General features: G+C 47.4%; 1 protein-coding gene across 5 annotated transcripts in view; it reads left to right on the top strand.

Annotated features, from left to right (window-relative positions):
• Positions 1 to 17216, top strand: part of FRAS1 (Fraser extracellular matrix complex subunit 1) — a 416443-nt gene that overhangs the window by 292227 nt on the left and 107000 nt on the right. For all 5 annotated transcript variants that reach the window (XM_061583287.1, XM_061583284.1, XM_061583285.1 and 2 more), the window contains one exon: positions 13571 to 13752. In XM_061583287.1, the coding sequence (XP_061439271.1) occupies positions 13571 to 13752 (182 nt within the window). The remainder of the gene's footprint in view (positions 1 to 13570; positions 13753 to 17216) is intronic.

Below are 17216 nucleotides of genomic sequence, written 5' to 3'. Positions count from 1 at the left end.
TCAAATAGCAAAGCTGGGTCCAGTAGTTCCCCTAAACCTTGTGGAGCAATGAGGTATTCCTAAGCTCTGTTGTGTTCCTGTATCCTTGATAGTTCTTTAGTCCTGAATTCTAGCTTCCCCCTCGGTCCTGCCTTTTGGTCTGCCCTTTGGTCCTGACTACCAGCTTGTCCCATGACTCCTGGCTCAGTGCAGCCAGCTGCCCGCAACCCAGCCCAAGCAGAAAGTAGGCTACATGGGTCAGTTAAAATCCAGGCAACAGCAGAAGGCCAGGATCCTAGGATCTATACTGAGGTCAGAGACCACAAACTATGTAGATCACAGGGGCTGCTGCTACACACCCCTCTTCCCTTTTATGTGTTGAAGAAGGCGTTCAGGGCTAAGCACTCCGAGTCCCTAGTAGGTCTTAGCTTCAGACCATAAAGCAGGGGTGAGGAACCTTTTTCAGCCGAAGGGCCACATTCTCTCATAGGGAATCTTTCGGGAGCCAAATGCCAGTGGTGGATGGGGCCACAGGCTAAAGCTGGTGGAGCAACAGATGTGGCTCTTACCTTGGCACAGTAGGCTACATTTGAGCCACACAAGTCAGAGGTTTCTACACACTCACACACCCCACATAGAGACATCTCTCCATCCTTCATCCAGGCAACCAAGAGGCACTATCACAGTTCAAGGACACATTCCAGCCAGGTAAAAGTACTCAAAGAAGGTGCGGAGCAGGGCCAGTAAGGGGCGTGGTGTGGGATGTGGGTGTGGCTTACAGTGAGTTCTGAGGACCAGACAGAGGCCTGGGGGCCTGCACGGGGTTCCTGGGCCTGAGGTTCCCCACTTCTGCCTTACATTTCTCAGTTAGAGCCCCAGAATCCTATGCATCAGGTGTAACTGGGGATGGTGGAGAAATCTGATTCAGTTCACATTTAAAGCCAAAATTATCAAATTCCCATTTTCGGCAACAATAGGAGAACTGAAACACAGCCATTCCTCAAAATTCGCACTTATCGGAATGTTGCGATGCAGTTTACAAGCAACGTTTACAAAACTGCATATAATAGGGGAAATTGTGCACAAAAGGAATGTATTGGTGCATTATAGTAGGATACATTGCTTGCAAAAATGTGTACATTAGTCAAAACTGCCTACAAAAATGCTTTTTAAAGCAATGACTGGCACTTTAAGGAGAGAGCTCAGATATAAAACCTATGCTGTTGAAGCAACTTCTGCAGAGGTTCTGTATGGTCTATGGGGTCTCTTTGCTAATTAGTATGAATGGGAAGCATTATTGTGAAAGACAGCAATCTTATCCTCAGGGGTTCTTATTTTCCCGGAGCCTGTTCTCTTTCTGAAGTTATAATTCCTCTCCTTGTGTCATCCCAATTATCTCCTCGGCAACTAATTGATAACACTTGCTTCAGGACAGAAGTAAGTAGATGAAACCCCTTGAACTTGGAAGTTACCAGAAATGTCTAGTTTTTCTATGATACAGTCTCTCTAGGACTTGAATCTGCACATCACACCAATAACATTAATCAGAGAACCATAATTGATTATGTGGCTCCCTCTATACTTAGTTGTACAGCCTCAGGTTCAAATCTACTCCATCATGAAGCTTTCAGGGTGAGCTTGGGCAAATCACTCTCACTCAGTCTAACTTATCTCAGAGGGTTGTTGTGAGATTAACATGTACTAACGCACACCAAAGTGTACACCACCCTGGGCTCACTTGGGGAAGGGAGGTATACAAATGTAAATATTAGCAATCTTCCATTTCACAGCTGATTGAAACTGTTCTTGCCAGGAGAATTTCCAATACGCGGGAAAAAAGGGCATTGGGGGGAAGCATATAGGCCACACGTTACTAACATACACCCTGAGATACGGTTGCCAGGTCTCCGGTTTTCTGCCAGAGTCTCAGGGAAAATGGGGCCGTCTCCGGCCTCCGGCCATATGTAAGTCAAACTGGTGGATCTCCGGCTTTGTAGCGGCCCCCTCAGCCACGCATGCGTGAAGAGGCGGTGGCTGTGGAGGCCAGGCTGGGCTGGCTCCTCCTTAGGCCCGGAGCCAGTTCCCCTGCTCCGGAAAGGAAAAGAACTCTTTCCGGTGGCAGCTCAAGCTTAGCAGCCCCGCAGAGCTTGCTCGCCCGGTGGAGAGAAGGCAGCGACTCTCGCCTGGATTCAGAGACCCCAATTGCTTCGGCTAGCGGAGCCCAAATGCACAGGAAACTGTTCAAGGTGAGGCTGCCTTGATTTAGCCCTGTCCACTTTGGAACCCGTTTCCTCGCTTTCGTGTTATGTCTGGCCCCGAGATCTCCCTCCCCTCCCCCGTCGCTTCTCCCTTTCTCTCTCCGCCCGCCCCCTTTCCCTGGTAATAACGACATGTATGCCCTCCTGCCCACATTCTAGCAACCGGGAATGTGCCAAGCGCCGCAGCAGGCAGCTGCTGCCACCCACTCGCCTTGCCTTGCCTTGCCCTGCCCCCTCGCGCAATGCAACGGACCCCCACCCCGGAATCCTGTGCCCCCTCCTCTTTCCCTTGGGAAAAAGGGGTGAGCTGGTGAGGAAGGGGGCTCTCTTTCAGCCTCCCCCCTTCAATTCAGGGCTCCCAAAGGCTCCCGGTCTCCTCTCCCCGCCCGCCAAGCCCCCGATTGAGGGGGGGCAAGGCTGGCATCGGCCGGCCTCCCTTCCCTTCCCCTCGCCTGCTGGTCCCCGGCCGGCCCGTGCGGTGCCTGGGGTGAGCGCCTCTGCCGCCTGCGATGCAGCCACTTGCGGCTGTCAACCTCTCGCTCAGCCCCTCCCTGCCGATTGCAGCTCTCACACACTCACACGCACCCGCTCTCACACACACGGCGCCGGGAGGGAGCGCGGCGGCACAGTCAGGGCTCTCAAAGGCTTCCGGTCTCCTCTCCCCGCCCACCAAGCCCCCGATCGAGGGGGGGCAAGGCTGGCATCGGCCGGCCTCCCTTCCCTTCCCCTCGCCTGCTGGTCCCCGGCCGGCCCGTGCGGTGCCTGGGGTGCGCGCCTCCGCCGCCTGCGATGCAGCCACTTGCGGCTGTCAACCTCTCGCTCAGCCCCTTCCTGCCGATTGCAGCTCTCACACACTCACACGCACCCGCTCTCACACACACGGCGCCGGGAGGGAGCGCGGCGGCACAGTCAGACAGGTGGAGCCGGACTCGGCGAAGCTGGCGGGTGAACACTCACGCCCGGAGCTGCCACCGCGTGTGCGCGCGTGCCCACACACTGAGCGAGGCAGCCCGTGCTGCTGCTATAGTCCGAGCGGGAGCTGCAGCTGCAGCTTCTCCGAGCAGCATGCTCTGGGAGGGTGGCGTGGGTAGCTTGCTGGCTGGCCGGCCGATGCCAGCCTTACCCCCCCCGATCGGGGGCTTGGCGGGTGGAGAGAGGAGACCGGGAGCCTTTGGGAGCCCTGACTGTGCCGCCGCACTCCCTCCCGGCACCGTGTGTGTGAGAGCGGGTGCGTGTGAGTGTGTGAGAGCTGCAATCGGCAGGGAGAGGCTGAGTGAGAGGTTGACAGCCGCAAGTGGCTGCATCGCAGGCGGCGGAGGCGCGCACCCCAGGCACCGCACGGGCCGGCCGGGGACCAGCAGGCGAGGGGAAGGGAAGGGAGGCCGGCCGATGCCAGCCTTGCCCCCCGATCGGGGGCTTGGCGGGCGGGGAGAGGAGACCGGGAGCCTTTGGGAGCCCTGAATTGAAGGGGGGAGGCTGAAAGAGAGCCCCCTTCCTCGCCGGCTCACCCCTTTTTCCCAAGGGAAAGAGGAGGGGGCGCAGGATTCCGGGGTGGGGGTCCGTTGCATTGCGTGAGGGGGCAGGGCAAGGCAAGGGGGCAGGGCAAGGCAAGGCAAGGCGAGTGGGTGGCAGCAGCTGCCTGCTGCGGCGCTTGGCACATTCCCGGTTGCTAGAATGTGGGCAGGAGGGCATACATGTCGTTATTACCAGGGAAAGGGGGCGGGCGGAGAGAGAAAGGGAGAAGCGACGGGGGAGGGGAGGGAGATCTCGGGGCCAGACATAACACGAAAGCGAGGGAACGGGTTCCAAAGTGGACAGGGAAGGACACACTGTTCACTGTGGACTTTCACCGTTAAAACCATTTGGAACAGAAAAAAGATCAGAAGAGCTCTGTATTGCTAATTATAATAAGGAGTTTTGTAAAGACTGCACTAAAGAGTATCAGAAGCTATTGTATAGTGACCAGCACTATGGAAGCCCCAAGAGTGTTGACATCAAAAGCGAAGGAAAACCTCTACATAATAACAAAGAAAAACAACAAATTTTGTGGAGGCATGTTGGGAATGCTAGTGAAATGGACAATGGAAAGTAGGACAGTGGATACTCCTCTTTGTTGGCCAGTCAGCACGAGCCCACAGATAATGACGATAGTATGCTACTGGCAGGAAACATAAGTGATACACATATATGCATATTCTTTATCTTTTAAGGAGGCAAGTCCTAAATGGGGGGTGGGGGAGAGAGAACACACACCTCTGCATTATTTTAGAACAATGAAATGGTATATAAATAGTCCCCTGAAAATATATGTAGGTGACATTGTGTACTTTGTATAGCCAGAAGCAAGTAAGCTAGATTAAATGTTCCCTAAAAGTGTTGAACTGTGACCTGGCAGACCAGGGTTTGAATCTCCACACAGCCATGAAGCTCACTGGGTGACCTTGGGCCAGTCACTGCCTCTCAGACTCAGAGGAAGGCAATAGTAAACCACCTCTGTCTGAATACTGCTTACCATGAAGATCCTATCTGGGATCAACTTGAAGGCAGTCCATTTCCATTTTGCATCACCCTAAGCTTGTGAGAAAGAATGACCTTGTCACTTCAGATGGACCTAGGAACACCCTATTTTAGATAAGATTTCTATTTTAATCTCCAGAGAATTTTTTTTTTAATGGTATGCTCCAAGCAACTGTGGTTGATACAATGTATCATGTTTAATGATGTCACTAGGGCCCGCCCCATGACATCACTAGGGCCCGCCCTGTGACATCACTAGGGCCCGCCCCATGACGTCACTAGGGCCCGCCCCCATTTTCTCAGGTTTTTGGATAGTTCCGACCTGGCAACCCTACCCTGAGATGTGTGTGCTTCCCTGAGATATATTTATTTCCAAATATGTGTTTGTTGCATCTACACATTACTACTTTAGAAAACTTTTTAAAAAAAATCTTAGGTATGCATCCCAGAAACTAGGGCTGTCTGGTGATTAAGACATTTTAGCTAATTAATCTCATGAGTTTTAACTGATTGATTGAGTAAAACTTTGTATCTTTGCATGTGCATAAAACAATAGTTTTCAAAGGAAAACATCAGTTTCTTTGTTTTTATGCCTGATGGCATCAAGTACCATCTTAGAAGAAACATGCCTCTCTCTCTCTCTCTGTGAGTGTGTGAGTGAGAGAGAGAGAGAGAATGGGGGCGGTGGTGTTGCAAACGCTTTTTCTAAAATGGCACTGCAGGGTTTATAAGCACACATATTGAAATGAGGTGTTGTTTAACTATTACATTTCTATTTCACCTTTGATCCATTCAGTTCAGAATGGCGTATGAGGATGCCATACCCCCTTCCGCCATGTTATCCTCACAACAACTCTGTGAGGTGGATTAGGCTGTGGGAGAACAGAGTGTGTGACACCCAGCAAATTTTGTGGCTGGGCAAATATGTTTCCCAGTCAGTCAGGGGCACCAATTTAATAGATTAAAAAATGGCTTAACTTAATACCAGCCGATTAACTGACTGAACCTTGCAGCCCTATAGAAATGTAATTTGCGAAGCAGCCCTGACTTATACAAACAATAGAGCTGACCTTGTTAATTGAAACTTTGGAGGCTGATGTGTCACTGCCATTTGAGCTACCTCAGTTTTTGCCAACCTAGTACCCTCTAGATGTTTTAGACTGCAACTCCCATCAACCTCAGCCAGCACAGCACAGTCCAAAACATCTGGAGGGTATCAATTGGCAAAGGCTCCTGTATATGATGCAAATACATGTATCTTGCAACATCAGTTTGTTTCTATGTCATTATGGCTTCAGCTAGAGCAGGTGTGGAGAACCTTTGGCTTTCCAGATGTTGCTAAACTACAGCTCCTATCAGCCCCAGCAAGAATGGCTAATAGCCAGAGGTGACGGGAGTTGTAGTTTAGCAATATCTGGAGGGCTGACAGTTCCACCACACCTGAGCCTAGAGTAACTACGACACTTGACCTGAGTCAATTGGGCAGTGGAATCCTGCCAGAGATAACCAACTGCCTTGTACTCCCCTTGCAAGACATGCACTGGAATGACCAACATGAACAAGAACCAACTAATAGGCAGTTTGAAAAGCCTTAGTCACAGATTAATGTTACAGAACACACATTCTCAACAATGCTGAAACATAGGACCAGGAAGTAAGCAGTTGCCTGCTGAACCGTCACAGTGACCTACATGTGCAAGGATCATTCCCCAGACTCTTTTTCACTCTTCAGTTGAGAAACAGGGGAAGGGATGAAGGCAGAGACAGCAAAGGTTCCTTTCCCAAATGGGCTAAACTTTATAAAGAAGCAGGGGGAGTGAGTTTATGATGTGCAAAGTGGGACTTGTGGAGTGAACCATGGATGTTGCAGCTCCAGCTGTGCATGTTTTAGCAGAGGCAGAGGAGAGAAGCCCATGCGAGACTTGCTCATTGTTTCTATTCCCATCCACCCAGTTTCCATGCAATCTTTGATCTGGGTCTCTCTGGAAAGGCACTTCTGTTATTATCTATGCTTTCACATGTTGCCGAGGTGAGCCCTGATGCAGAAAAGCATTTGCAAAACTGAGAGATCCTGGCTCAAATTTTACACTTCCTCTCCTGAAAAGTATCCCCAACAAGCTCTTTCTAGCAACCTGATGGAAATTCTACAACTTCCCCAGGAGTAATTCCCCCCCCCCACATAGCACAATTGCAAAAATCCCGTTCCCCATGAAGTCAGGTTTAACTCCTCTTTCTTCATCAGCAATTAGAATGGAAGCCAGTATACATTCAACGGCACATGCTCACATCCATCTCTTGTCCTTCCCCTCTCTTTAAATATCAGTTGTTTTAAGCTGTTTGGGGCAGAGACCTGTAATTTATTTATTCATTATATTTGTTTATATCATGCCTTTGGGAGCATAGCCCACCCAAGGCTGCTCACAGTATCATGAACAACAATAACAATGGCGGACTGTAAACAATCATTTAAAACACAAGCTGGTCAGAAAACACACTTGCTTATGTTACTCTGTAAAGCAGGGATGGGGAACCTGTGGTCTTCCAGAGGTTGATGGACAACAGCTCCCATCATCCCTAACCATCGACCATGCTGGCTGGGGCTGATGGGAGTTGGGGTCCCAACAACATATAGAGGGCCATAGGTTTCCCATTCCTGCTGTAAAGGCATCATGCACAATGATACTGCTGTATCAACAATTATGCGAATGGGATTGTCTGCTAGTAGTTCCTTGAGCTATTGCAGCATAGTGGCTGTTAAGGAAGAAGTCCATGGTTCAAATCTCATCTAGTGAGCATCTTAGTTGAACAGAGATTTGAACGTAGGTGTTTCCATTCCTAGTCTGACACTCTAACCCAGGGGTGGGAAACCTTTTTGACCTGGGGGCCAGATTATCTGTCCCCACCCCTATGGGCCAACCTGGACAGGTGGGTGGAATAACCCACAGGTCAATCACCTGATGTCATTATGACACCAGATGACTGGCAGATGGCTTGTCAAAGTCCCTTGTGCTATGCTTTCCCAGCACCCAACAGCCAGTAGGTTGTCTGGCACTTCAGAGCCTCAACTCAAGAGACTTTGCCAATGCCCAGCATAGGGATGGCCAAGCTACTTTCCATAGAGATCAGCTGCAGGATCCAGGAAGGTTGAACTCGCTTAACATTGGTGGGTGGGCGGGGACTTCAGCCCTGCTTTCTGCACGGATTGGCTGCTTGATCAAATTCCCCATGGGAACAGTTCTAGCCTCGTCCCTCTGCCCAATCACAATAGAGGGATAATAATGCTGACCTACCTTGCAGGGTTATTGTAAAGCCTGCTTAGAAAATAGCTGAGAAGGGATCCAAATACCCTAAAGGGCTGCATTTATTTAGAATTGCCAAAATGGCTTGCACGAGTCAGTCCATTAGCTCATCTAGCTCAGTACTGTCTACACCACAGGCGGGGCACCTGCTACCCTGCAGCCCCCAAGCCCCAGGCAGCCACACACACCCCTTCCCTGCCATCAGCAGGGGTAGCAGGAAAAAGACTGTGGTGTTCTTGGGCACATTAAGACTACTGGGAGAGAGGGGAACATTTCCCCCCCCCAATTCTCCCAATCCAGCCAAGATTGCAGCCCCCAAGGGGCTAATAACAACGTGGGCAGCGAACTTGTTCATATTGAGATTGCACGGGGGAGGCTTTAATCTTCTCCCCCAGCATTCCTGCGCTGTGTTTCTTTGTATATATGTATGTGTGACAGCCTTTCCTGGATCTCCCTGTCAGGTTCCTACCTGCACGTGGCTACTGCCTGTCACTAGGCACCACCAGGGACTCCACCAGTCCGGACTGTCCTTTTTTATTGTTTTTCTCCCCGCTCTAGCACAGATCTCAACAGATCCCCCTACTAGGCAACCACCAGTCACGTCCTAATACTAGTATTCCCAGAGACTCTGAATACTGGTATTGTTATTCTCTTCACCGCTGCCACCATTTGTTACAGTTTCCCTTCAGCCGTGGTCATTACCTTACCCTCCCTTCTGGTCTGTGAAACCCCAGCCAGGATCAGGCCTTTGGTAAACCAAATTAAGTATTTATTAAAGATAACAAAGCTAACAAGATTAACAAGATTTCTTCTTAAGGCACATAAGCATATGGTTTTACTCAATACTAATCCGAACTCCACCCCCCTCCTTCTCCACTCTCTCCTGGCAAACAACTCTCTAAACCCCACCAAGCAACCCACTCAATTTCACCTCATCCACCCCCCAGATTCCACTCTCACTCTTCCTTTTATACGTTCAGCCATTTTAAACACTCAGCCAATCATCTAGCATTCTACTGCCCATTCACTCCCCCTCCTCTTTCACTCCACTTACCATGTATCTTCTAAACAACCAACACTTACCATATATACATTAATATAGGAACATCACAGTATGCATTTGTGTCTTGAATGTGGAAGAGAGTGGGGAAAGTGAGTGTGTGTGAGTGCACAGGTGAATGACTGGCCCCAGCACCACATGCGTCCCTCTGGACATCTCACGAGTGGCAGTGGCTCTCCATGGTTTCAGACAAGGGTCCTGCCCGGCCCTGCCTGGAGATGCTGAGGATTGACCCTTGGGATCTCCCACAGGGAAAGGATGTGCTCTTGCATTGAGCTACAGCCCTTCCAGAGGAGTATCCTATTTATTGTAATGATTACCTAGTCATTGTGGGCTATTTACCTAACAAAGGAGATACTAGCGCACCTTGCTAGGACCATTAACAGCTTGGGACCAGTTTACTTAAGGGATCCCCTTACCCCATACCTGCCAATCACTTTGATCTGCAGAAAGTGCACTTCTACATAGTCTATTCCTCGGTTGTAAAAATCATTCCTTTAGGGTGGCAGCTCCTGTGCTTTGCAACTCCCTCCCTATTGACATTAGGCTAGTGTCATCACTGTACTCTTTTAGACTCCTGCTGAGAACTTTCCTGTTTCGATGGGCCTATCTAGATACACTATTTTGGTTATACCTGTTCATAAATTTGTTTTAAATGTTTTATTGCTTCATTGTTCTTAGATGTTTTAAACATTTTTAGATATTTTAAATATGTTTTTATTTTATTTTTAATTGTATTTTTTATGTTTGCTGGCCTAGGCTTCTTTGGGAGAAAGGACAGGAGGATAGATAGATAGACTGACTGACTGACTGAATGAATGAACAGTTCTTCTGGCTTGATTAACCTTCTCCTGTCTCACTACCCCAAATCTTACAACTCTTGTGTGTGTGTGTATTATTTTTATTATTGTTGTTATTACTACTAATATTGGTCAGTGTGCCCCACTCCCCCACCCCACCGGGGTGGGGGAGCAATGATTCAAGCTGAATTTAGTTACTGCTGTGTGATTTTGCAAAGGCTAGGAAATGTACAGAGGAAGAGGTATCAATTACCCACCAGATTGGCTCGGTGTGTGGGTTTATTTAATTGAGATGTATGTGTTTTAAATAATTTAGCAGTTAGATATTAAACAGACATCACAGAAATCCCAATGGGACTCGATCTGTCAGGAACACAAACACGGATGGCAAGGCGACGGCATCCAAACTGTCAGCGTAATGGAATCTGTAATTGTGGTGTCAAAATAGATTACGGGCCTGAGTGCCTGCATCCCATCACCAACCCAGAGGACAGCTGCAGGCAGTGGCATTAATATGAAATCCCAATATTATTGTCAGCTTGATAGGATTCTTGTTGAGAGTGGACCAGTGTCTGTAATAATGTTTGAAGAGTGGAAGTTTTCTACAGCTTTTGAGTGGCTACAGATCTTTCTGTGAGCGTTACCGAGCCCCCTCCAGCCTCATAAATGCAAAAAAAGAAATGGCCTCAGCAACACAGCTCAGAGTGTCTGAGAGGTCCGTTCCTCTTATTGCGGCCTGAGCAGGCTGAGGCTGAAGTGAGGGCATAGCAGCATAGGAGCAGGAACCGCGGCATGGTGCCCTGGAACATAGGAAGCCGCCTTATACCAGGTCAGATCACTGGTCCATCTTGTTCAATATTATCAACACTGATTGCTGTGACTGTCCAGGATTTCAGATGGTCTTCTCCCAGCTCTACCCGCACATGGGAATTGAATCTGGGACCTTCTGCATGGAACACAGATCCTGTACCACTGAGCTACATCCCATCCCCTTCACTGGTGGAAAGCAATCTCAGAGCTGAGGGGGTCCAGTCAGGATCAGGCACAAGAGCTGGAACTATAGCCAGGTGGAACGGCAGCTGCCTGAGAGAGACATCTTAGGAACTGTTTGTTCCAGCAAAGATTAGGCAGAGATGAAGAGTTTCTGTGCAACTAGGCCTTCCCCTTCCTGTTCCTCAGCTGGGCCTCAAGATCCACCTGGTGCATCCTTCCAAGTAGGCCCTTTCTTCTGAGTAGGCCTCTGGTCCTGAAGTCTCATTGCAGCAAGGCAAACACCTTCAATTCTTAACCCCCACCCCCAGTCCTGTCACTGTCTTAGCTCCTGCTAGCCAGGAGAGTAACGTTCAGTGTAGGGGCTCATCCAGGACCCCAGGAGAGGTGCTGAAGGGACTGAGGAAGTTGGGCTGCCGAAAGGGTTCCTTGGGCGTGCTGAAGCTTCCCGCAGGGTGCCAACCCTCTTCCTGCTGCCCATGTCTAGGTCGGACTGGCTCCTGACACCCAGGTTGCGTCGCTCTGTCATGACCTCCAGGAGCTTTCACTAGAACTTTCTCTCTGACATGGGCACATCTACAGAATGTAGCCTGTATATCATTGCAGGTGGGCCCTCATAACAAAATGTTGCTTGTGTGTGTAGGAGGGGAGCCTTCAAAACTCCTCCTTCTCAAGCACAGAGGCTGCCCAGGGTTGGAAAGCCTCATTGCAGGAGAAGGGAGGCATGGATCTGGTCATCTAAGAGCCGACCCAGCACGCCGCTTTGAAGACATTCCTCCTCAAGCAGAAGGCTGACCAGCACTCAGCAGCCTCCCACCTGGGAACAGAGGGCTTTGAATGCATGGATTGAGCTAGCTGATAGCTGACTGGATCCACACCTTCAAGCCCTTCCTGTAGTCTTTCTTGAGACATCTTTTTATTTATTTCTCAAGGATTTATGTACTTCTGCAAATCTGAACCTGCTCATACCTCCCTCTTATACGTGGGTGATGTAATTTTGGCTTCATCACACACAACACTCATCTCCTAAACATTGGAAATAGAGGGAATGATAATGTAAACCCACCTCCCCCCGCCAGAGGTCAGGTGCTATCTGAAGCCCCCTCAGTTGTAGCTTTCCCTTTTTACTGCCTGGTCTCATGGACTTCAAATCCAGCTCTCAGCCAGGTAACCAGGCTACTTGACAACGTTTGAGAAGAAGAACTGGCAGGCAAAGGCACAGCCCTTTATGCCTTTGGCTGGTGGTGTTTCTCCACAATTTGCACAGGGGAAGTTTTTTATTTATTTTTTAATTATTTATTACATTTATACCCCACCTTTCTTTTTCATGAAACCCGGGGCGGCTTAAATATGGTTCCCAGGCTGTCTCCCATCCAGGCACTGACCAGACCTGACCCTGCTTAGCTTCAGCAGGGAGCTGGCCTTGTGTGTCTTCAGACCATAACCAGGGTCTGGAAGTTTTGCATCTCCATCCTGCAATGACAGGATTGTAAGAAGAGCTCTACTGGGTCAGGTTAAAGGTCCATATAGCCCAATATCCTATTTCCCACAGTGGCCAGCCTGGTGAGATGCCTCTGGGAAGCCCACCAGCGGGGCATGAAGACAATAGCCCTCCCAGTTTGTTTGTTCCCAGTCACTGGTATTCAAATGTGCAGGGCTTGCAGATTCCACTGGCGTTGCTTCTCCAGATTGAAGCTGCTCTTGGATTTGCCTATTTTCTCGCTTCCCTGGGACCGTCTGTGAAAGGTCCTTTTTCAGTGGAAGAGGGAGCGTAAGTAACATCTGGTGTTTTTGTAAAGATCAGTCGCAAAGGACTAATGTAGGATGCTATAGCCAGTGTTATTTGCAAGGCAGGCCTTAAAATCCAGTGAAGAAAGAGTATATCCTGTGAGTGCTTTTCTCATGGCTGCTTTGTTTGAAACACTTCTATACTGCCCTTCATTCAGTGGATTCTAAAGAGGATGGCCAAACAAGCGATGGATTGATTCCATAAAGGAAGCCACAGACCTGAACTTACAAGATCTGAACAGGGTGGTTCATGACAGATGCTCTTGGAGGTCACTGATTCATAGGGTCGCTATAAGTCGTAGTCGACTTGGAGGCATATAACAACAACAACATTGCATTTGTAGGAATTTGTAGACAAAAAGGCAACAAAAGGGTGTAAAAACTAAAAGAGGCAACACAAACCCTTTGAAATAGCAGGGCACTGTTAACCACTTATTAAAAAAAATATATGGAAATCTCCATGAAGGCAGATTTACAGAAAGATGGGCATTATTCATCAGCCCTTGGAATGGGGAAAATTGATGATGATATTGCACCATATACTTCCTTTTCATCAATTTAAATAAGTGGAACTAACTTTTAAATTGGAGAATAATAAGTGAAATAAGATTTTGTGTAAGTACAGTTCTTTGCTCTTTTTCTTTTCTTTGTAAATAATAGTATTATAACATGATATAATACGCTAGAGCAAATAAAAATGCACTTACCTGAGGCTGAAAAGACTGTAATGTTGGTGTTACCATACCTCCAACCTTTAGCCCTGGTGGTCAGCACCATGGAGAATTGGGCACTAAGCTGTGGGTTCCAGGTTCAAGTCCCAGCAATCCCTGACAGTCACTTTCTGAAAGGCTCTCATGCGCTTCATCCCTCCCTTCTCAGGTGAAGTGGTGATTCTGGTCCCTATGCCTGCAGATGACCCTGGTGGGCTACCATGGCAGCCTTTGCCTAATGGAAGAGCAGCCACCCCAACCACCTCTTTCACCCAGCGGGACATCAACGAAGGCGTCATATGGTACAGGCACTCTGGATCTGAGACGGAGAGTGACTCCTTCCGCTTCCAGGCATGTTATATCATCATTACATATAACTAATGCTTTAATGCTTTATCAAACTCACTTCTCGTTTAATCTCTTGCAGACCTGCTTTCCTGCCCGCTTGTCAGCAATGGAATCAGTCCCACATGTCAGATTCCTCATAAGGATAATTGTTTGCAAACTCCCTGCAGGCATATAATTGTGTACTATCAAGCCTCCTTCCTAAGAGACAAGGAAAAAAATGCCAAGTTGCCTCTCCCAGCAAGGCCCTTCTTATTAGGTTAAACACTCCTGAAAGGCCAAGCTAACTTGAATGCTTGCATGCAATATTTTGCACATTTCCTTTACTGTGTAGAAACTATTATGCTAGCACTGGGGAGTCAATTAAGGTAATTTCTGAGGTAATTAACATAAGTGATAATAAGGAAGTGTTCAAGTGCTGGATGTTGAACAAGCTAATCTTTAATTTAATGGCTGTGTTGCTGTAAGCTTGTATGCATTTTGCATGACTGAAGGGTGGTTGTGTTTTTTCTGGCTGTAGCACCTTGCCGTGGCCATAATTATACAGTAAACTGTAGCTGGGGAAGGAAGCCACATTTAGCTCTGTCCTATCACAAAATAATAATCCATCTGCCGGGCTCCTGGTGAATGGGCTGCCATTGCAGAGGAAATGCAGAGGAATTATTTTTTTGTTAGCATTCAGGGAACTGCATTTCCAATGACCTCTAATAAAACAGATCCCACAAGTCAATTTATGTATTTATTATTTACTTGCTGGGGTTTTTATGTTGCTGTTTCCCAAGGTTCCATTGATAAAACGTTTGACTGCAGTCCAGAAAACTGTGTAAAATACATGGGAGCTCTTTGTTCCCTTCTATGAGAGGGAAATGCTTTGGGTAGCCACAGGCATTCCACACTGCATCATGCTGAGTCTTACCCTCTTGCACAAGAGAACGGACATCCCTGACTAGAGCTGGAACTACTGAGTTGTTATGCCATTGTTTTTTCTTTTTTAATTCTTAGCTCAGTGCTTCTCAAACTTCCAACATTCAGAGAATACTTTGCACATCAACTTGTCTGCCAAGGACAAGGACAACAGAATCTGTGTGCACCATTCTGAGACACTTCTAGGGTATATCCTCAGTTCATGGAAAGCCCTGGCCAAGCGTTTGGAGCCTCATTGTCACCTTGCATGAATGAAGAGTGTATTTTAAAACAGTGTTCTTTGACCTTGGGTCACCAGATGTTGTTGGACTACAACTTCCATCATCCCCAGCCAGCTAGGCCAATGGCCAGGGATAATGAGAGTTGTAGTCCAACAACTTATGGGCACCCAAGGCTGTAGAGCACCCCAATGCTCCATTTGATTGCACCTTGCAGGAAGAAATGTATGCATTGATTTCAGGGATGTTCATGTTTATTATTATTATTATTATTATTTCACACCAGGATAAAATATGTCTTTTCTTGATATTCCTCTGTGTAAACGTACTTTTTGCATTAGCTTTTCTGACATACCCAGAAGCCAGACTTTGTTATACCAAATTTCCACTGTGGCTTTATCTATATACTTCCAAAAGTGTGTGATGGTCACTCTAGCTGCCATTAGCAAGTAACCAATTAGTTGTTTGTTTTTACAGTAGAAATTTTGATCATCCTAGATGTTCAAAATTGCCAGGTGAGATATTAGTAGTATGTCTTGATGAGTAGTCCGTTTCTTCTAATACTTGGCTCTAGAAAATTGCCATTTTAGGGCATTTCCACCATAGGTAGAAGCATGTGTCCTTTTCTTGTCTACCATTATTGATGTCATCAAGGAACCCTGATATGATAATGAGCCCTGGAATATACCTTGAAAGCTGCTGACTTAGCAGAACACTGGGTCCCAGGGCCAGCACCAGACTGCAGCAGGCCCTAGGGAACCAGACTGCAGTGGACCCTCAAAGGCGGTGACAGCGATAGCGTAGTGGCACTACTGCCACCACTGCTGGGGGCTTAAATAGGCCTGGCCATGTTAGCACTTTAGCAGACTGTGCACTCACACCTGCTATCCGCCAAGATGGTGGTGGAGACGTATTAATTCTCCCCCCTGGCCGCCATCTTGGGTGATTGCAAGCATGCGTGCACAGAGTGCTAACTTACTGACATGGGCAGGCCTATTTAGTGGTGCGGCTAGCCGGAGGTGGGGATGTTGCCTGGGAGGGTGGCTACCGCTCCATAATCTGTGCCAGCATCGGGTCGCAGGGTGCTACATGTGGGAGCTACACCTGGCCAGCACCAGCCATAGGGACCCCTGTCAGCTGCAGGGGCCCTTGGCTAGTGCCCGACCTGGCTGCCTGCTGGTGCTGGGCCTGCTGGGTCCAGTCTTTTTTTTTTTGAAGTTTTTAAAACATACCAGTTCATTGAAATGAAAGCTTAAAGCATTAATCACTTAATGATAACAACAACAGCAAAATAACAGCAGATGAAGCTTATAGCAGGTCACTCACAGTACTGTAAACCTCACAGAGGCCTTGAATCTGCCCGTTTAAGACTTTGGGCAAAGGTCTCTCCTACTCTACTACTTGAGATCATTTAATGAGATTACACAAAATTTAAATCTGGCACCTTTTGAATGCAGAGGATGTGCTTTGTCTCTAAGCTAAAATGTAATTAATTTGTCAATTCATGAATTGCATATTAGGAAGATGAGCCTTCATCAAATTTTAATGGTGGTCTTCCGTAGTGAAAGGATGATGCTAACAACATTATCAATAAAACATAAAAGAATAATAAAACCTAATTTGCAGAATATATGCTCCAAAACTCAGAATCAGGATCAACAATAAACCTCACTAGAGTGCTAATGTATTTACACCTAGGAAGCTGCCTTATACCAAGTGTAGCCATTGGTCCATCTAGGTCACTACACTGACTAGTAGCAGCTCTTCTGGGTTTCAGGTGGTCTTTTCCAATACTACCTAGGAATGCTAGGGATTGATCTTGGGACCTTCTACATTCAAGACAGATGCTCTACCATGGACCAATGGCCCTTTCCCCTCACCCCAATTTGTAGAAACAGTTAAACTTGCAACACACTAAGTCACATGTGTTATCAATGCAAAGTCTACAAAGTGCAAAGCCAGCATTATAAAATCAATCCATACCCACCCACCCCCAATCTACATAAATTAGCACTGTAGTAAGATTTATTGTTGATCCTACTGGGTTTTTTTAAGCATAATCAATCACAGTGATCCAAGGGAGATAGAATGAGTAATGAGGCAAGAAACTCTGTCTTTAACAGTTTATATAAGTAGATGGTAAATATTTTTTAAAACGTCTTTGTCACTAATTTAAACAAATTACACAGTTGACTTCTCATTCAAAAAAAAGTTAACGAGTGAAAACAGTAAAGATTCAGTGGTATAAAATTTTCCACTTGATTTTTTTATATGGAATCTTGTTGAAAGGAGATTTTATTTATGCATTTACTTTTATATTTTATGGGG

Source organism: Rhineura floridana, chromosome 9 (genome assembly GCF_030035675.1).
Source record: "Rhineura floridana isolate rRhiFlo1 chromosome 9, rRhiFlo1.hap2, whole genome shotgun sequence".
NCBI classification, from domain to species: domain Eukaryota; kingdom Metazoa; phylum Chordata; class Lepidosauria; order Squamata; family Rhineuridae; genus Rhineura; species Rhineura floridana.
The sequence above is the reverse complement of the archived record's forward strand: the minus strand, read 5'-3'. Positions and strand labels throughout refer to the sequence as shown.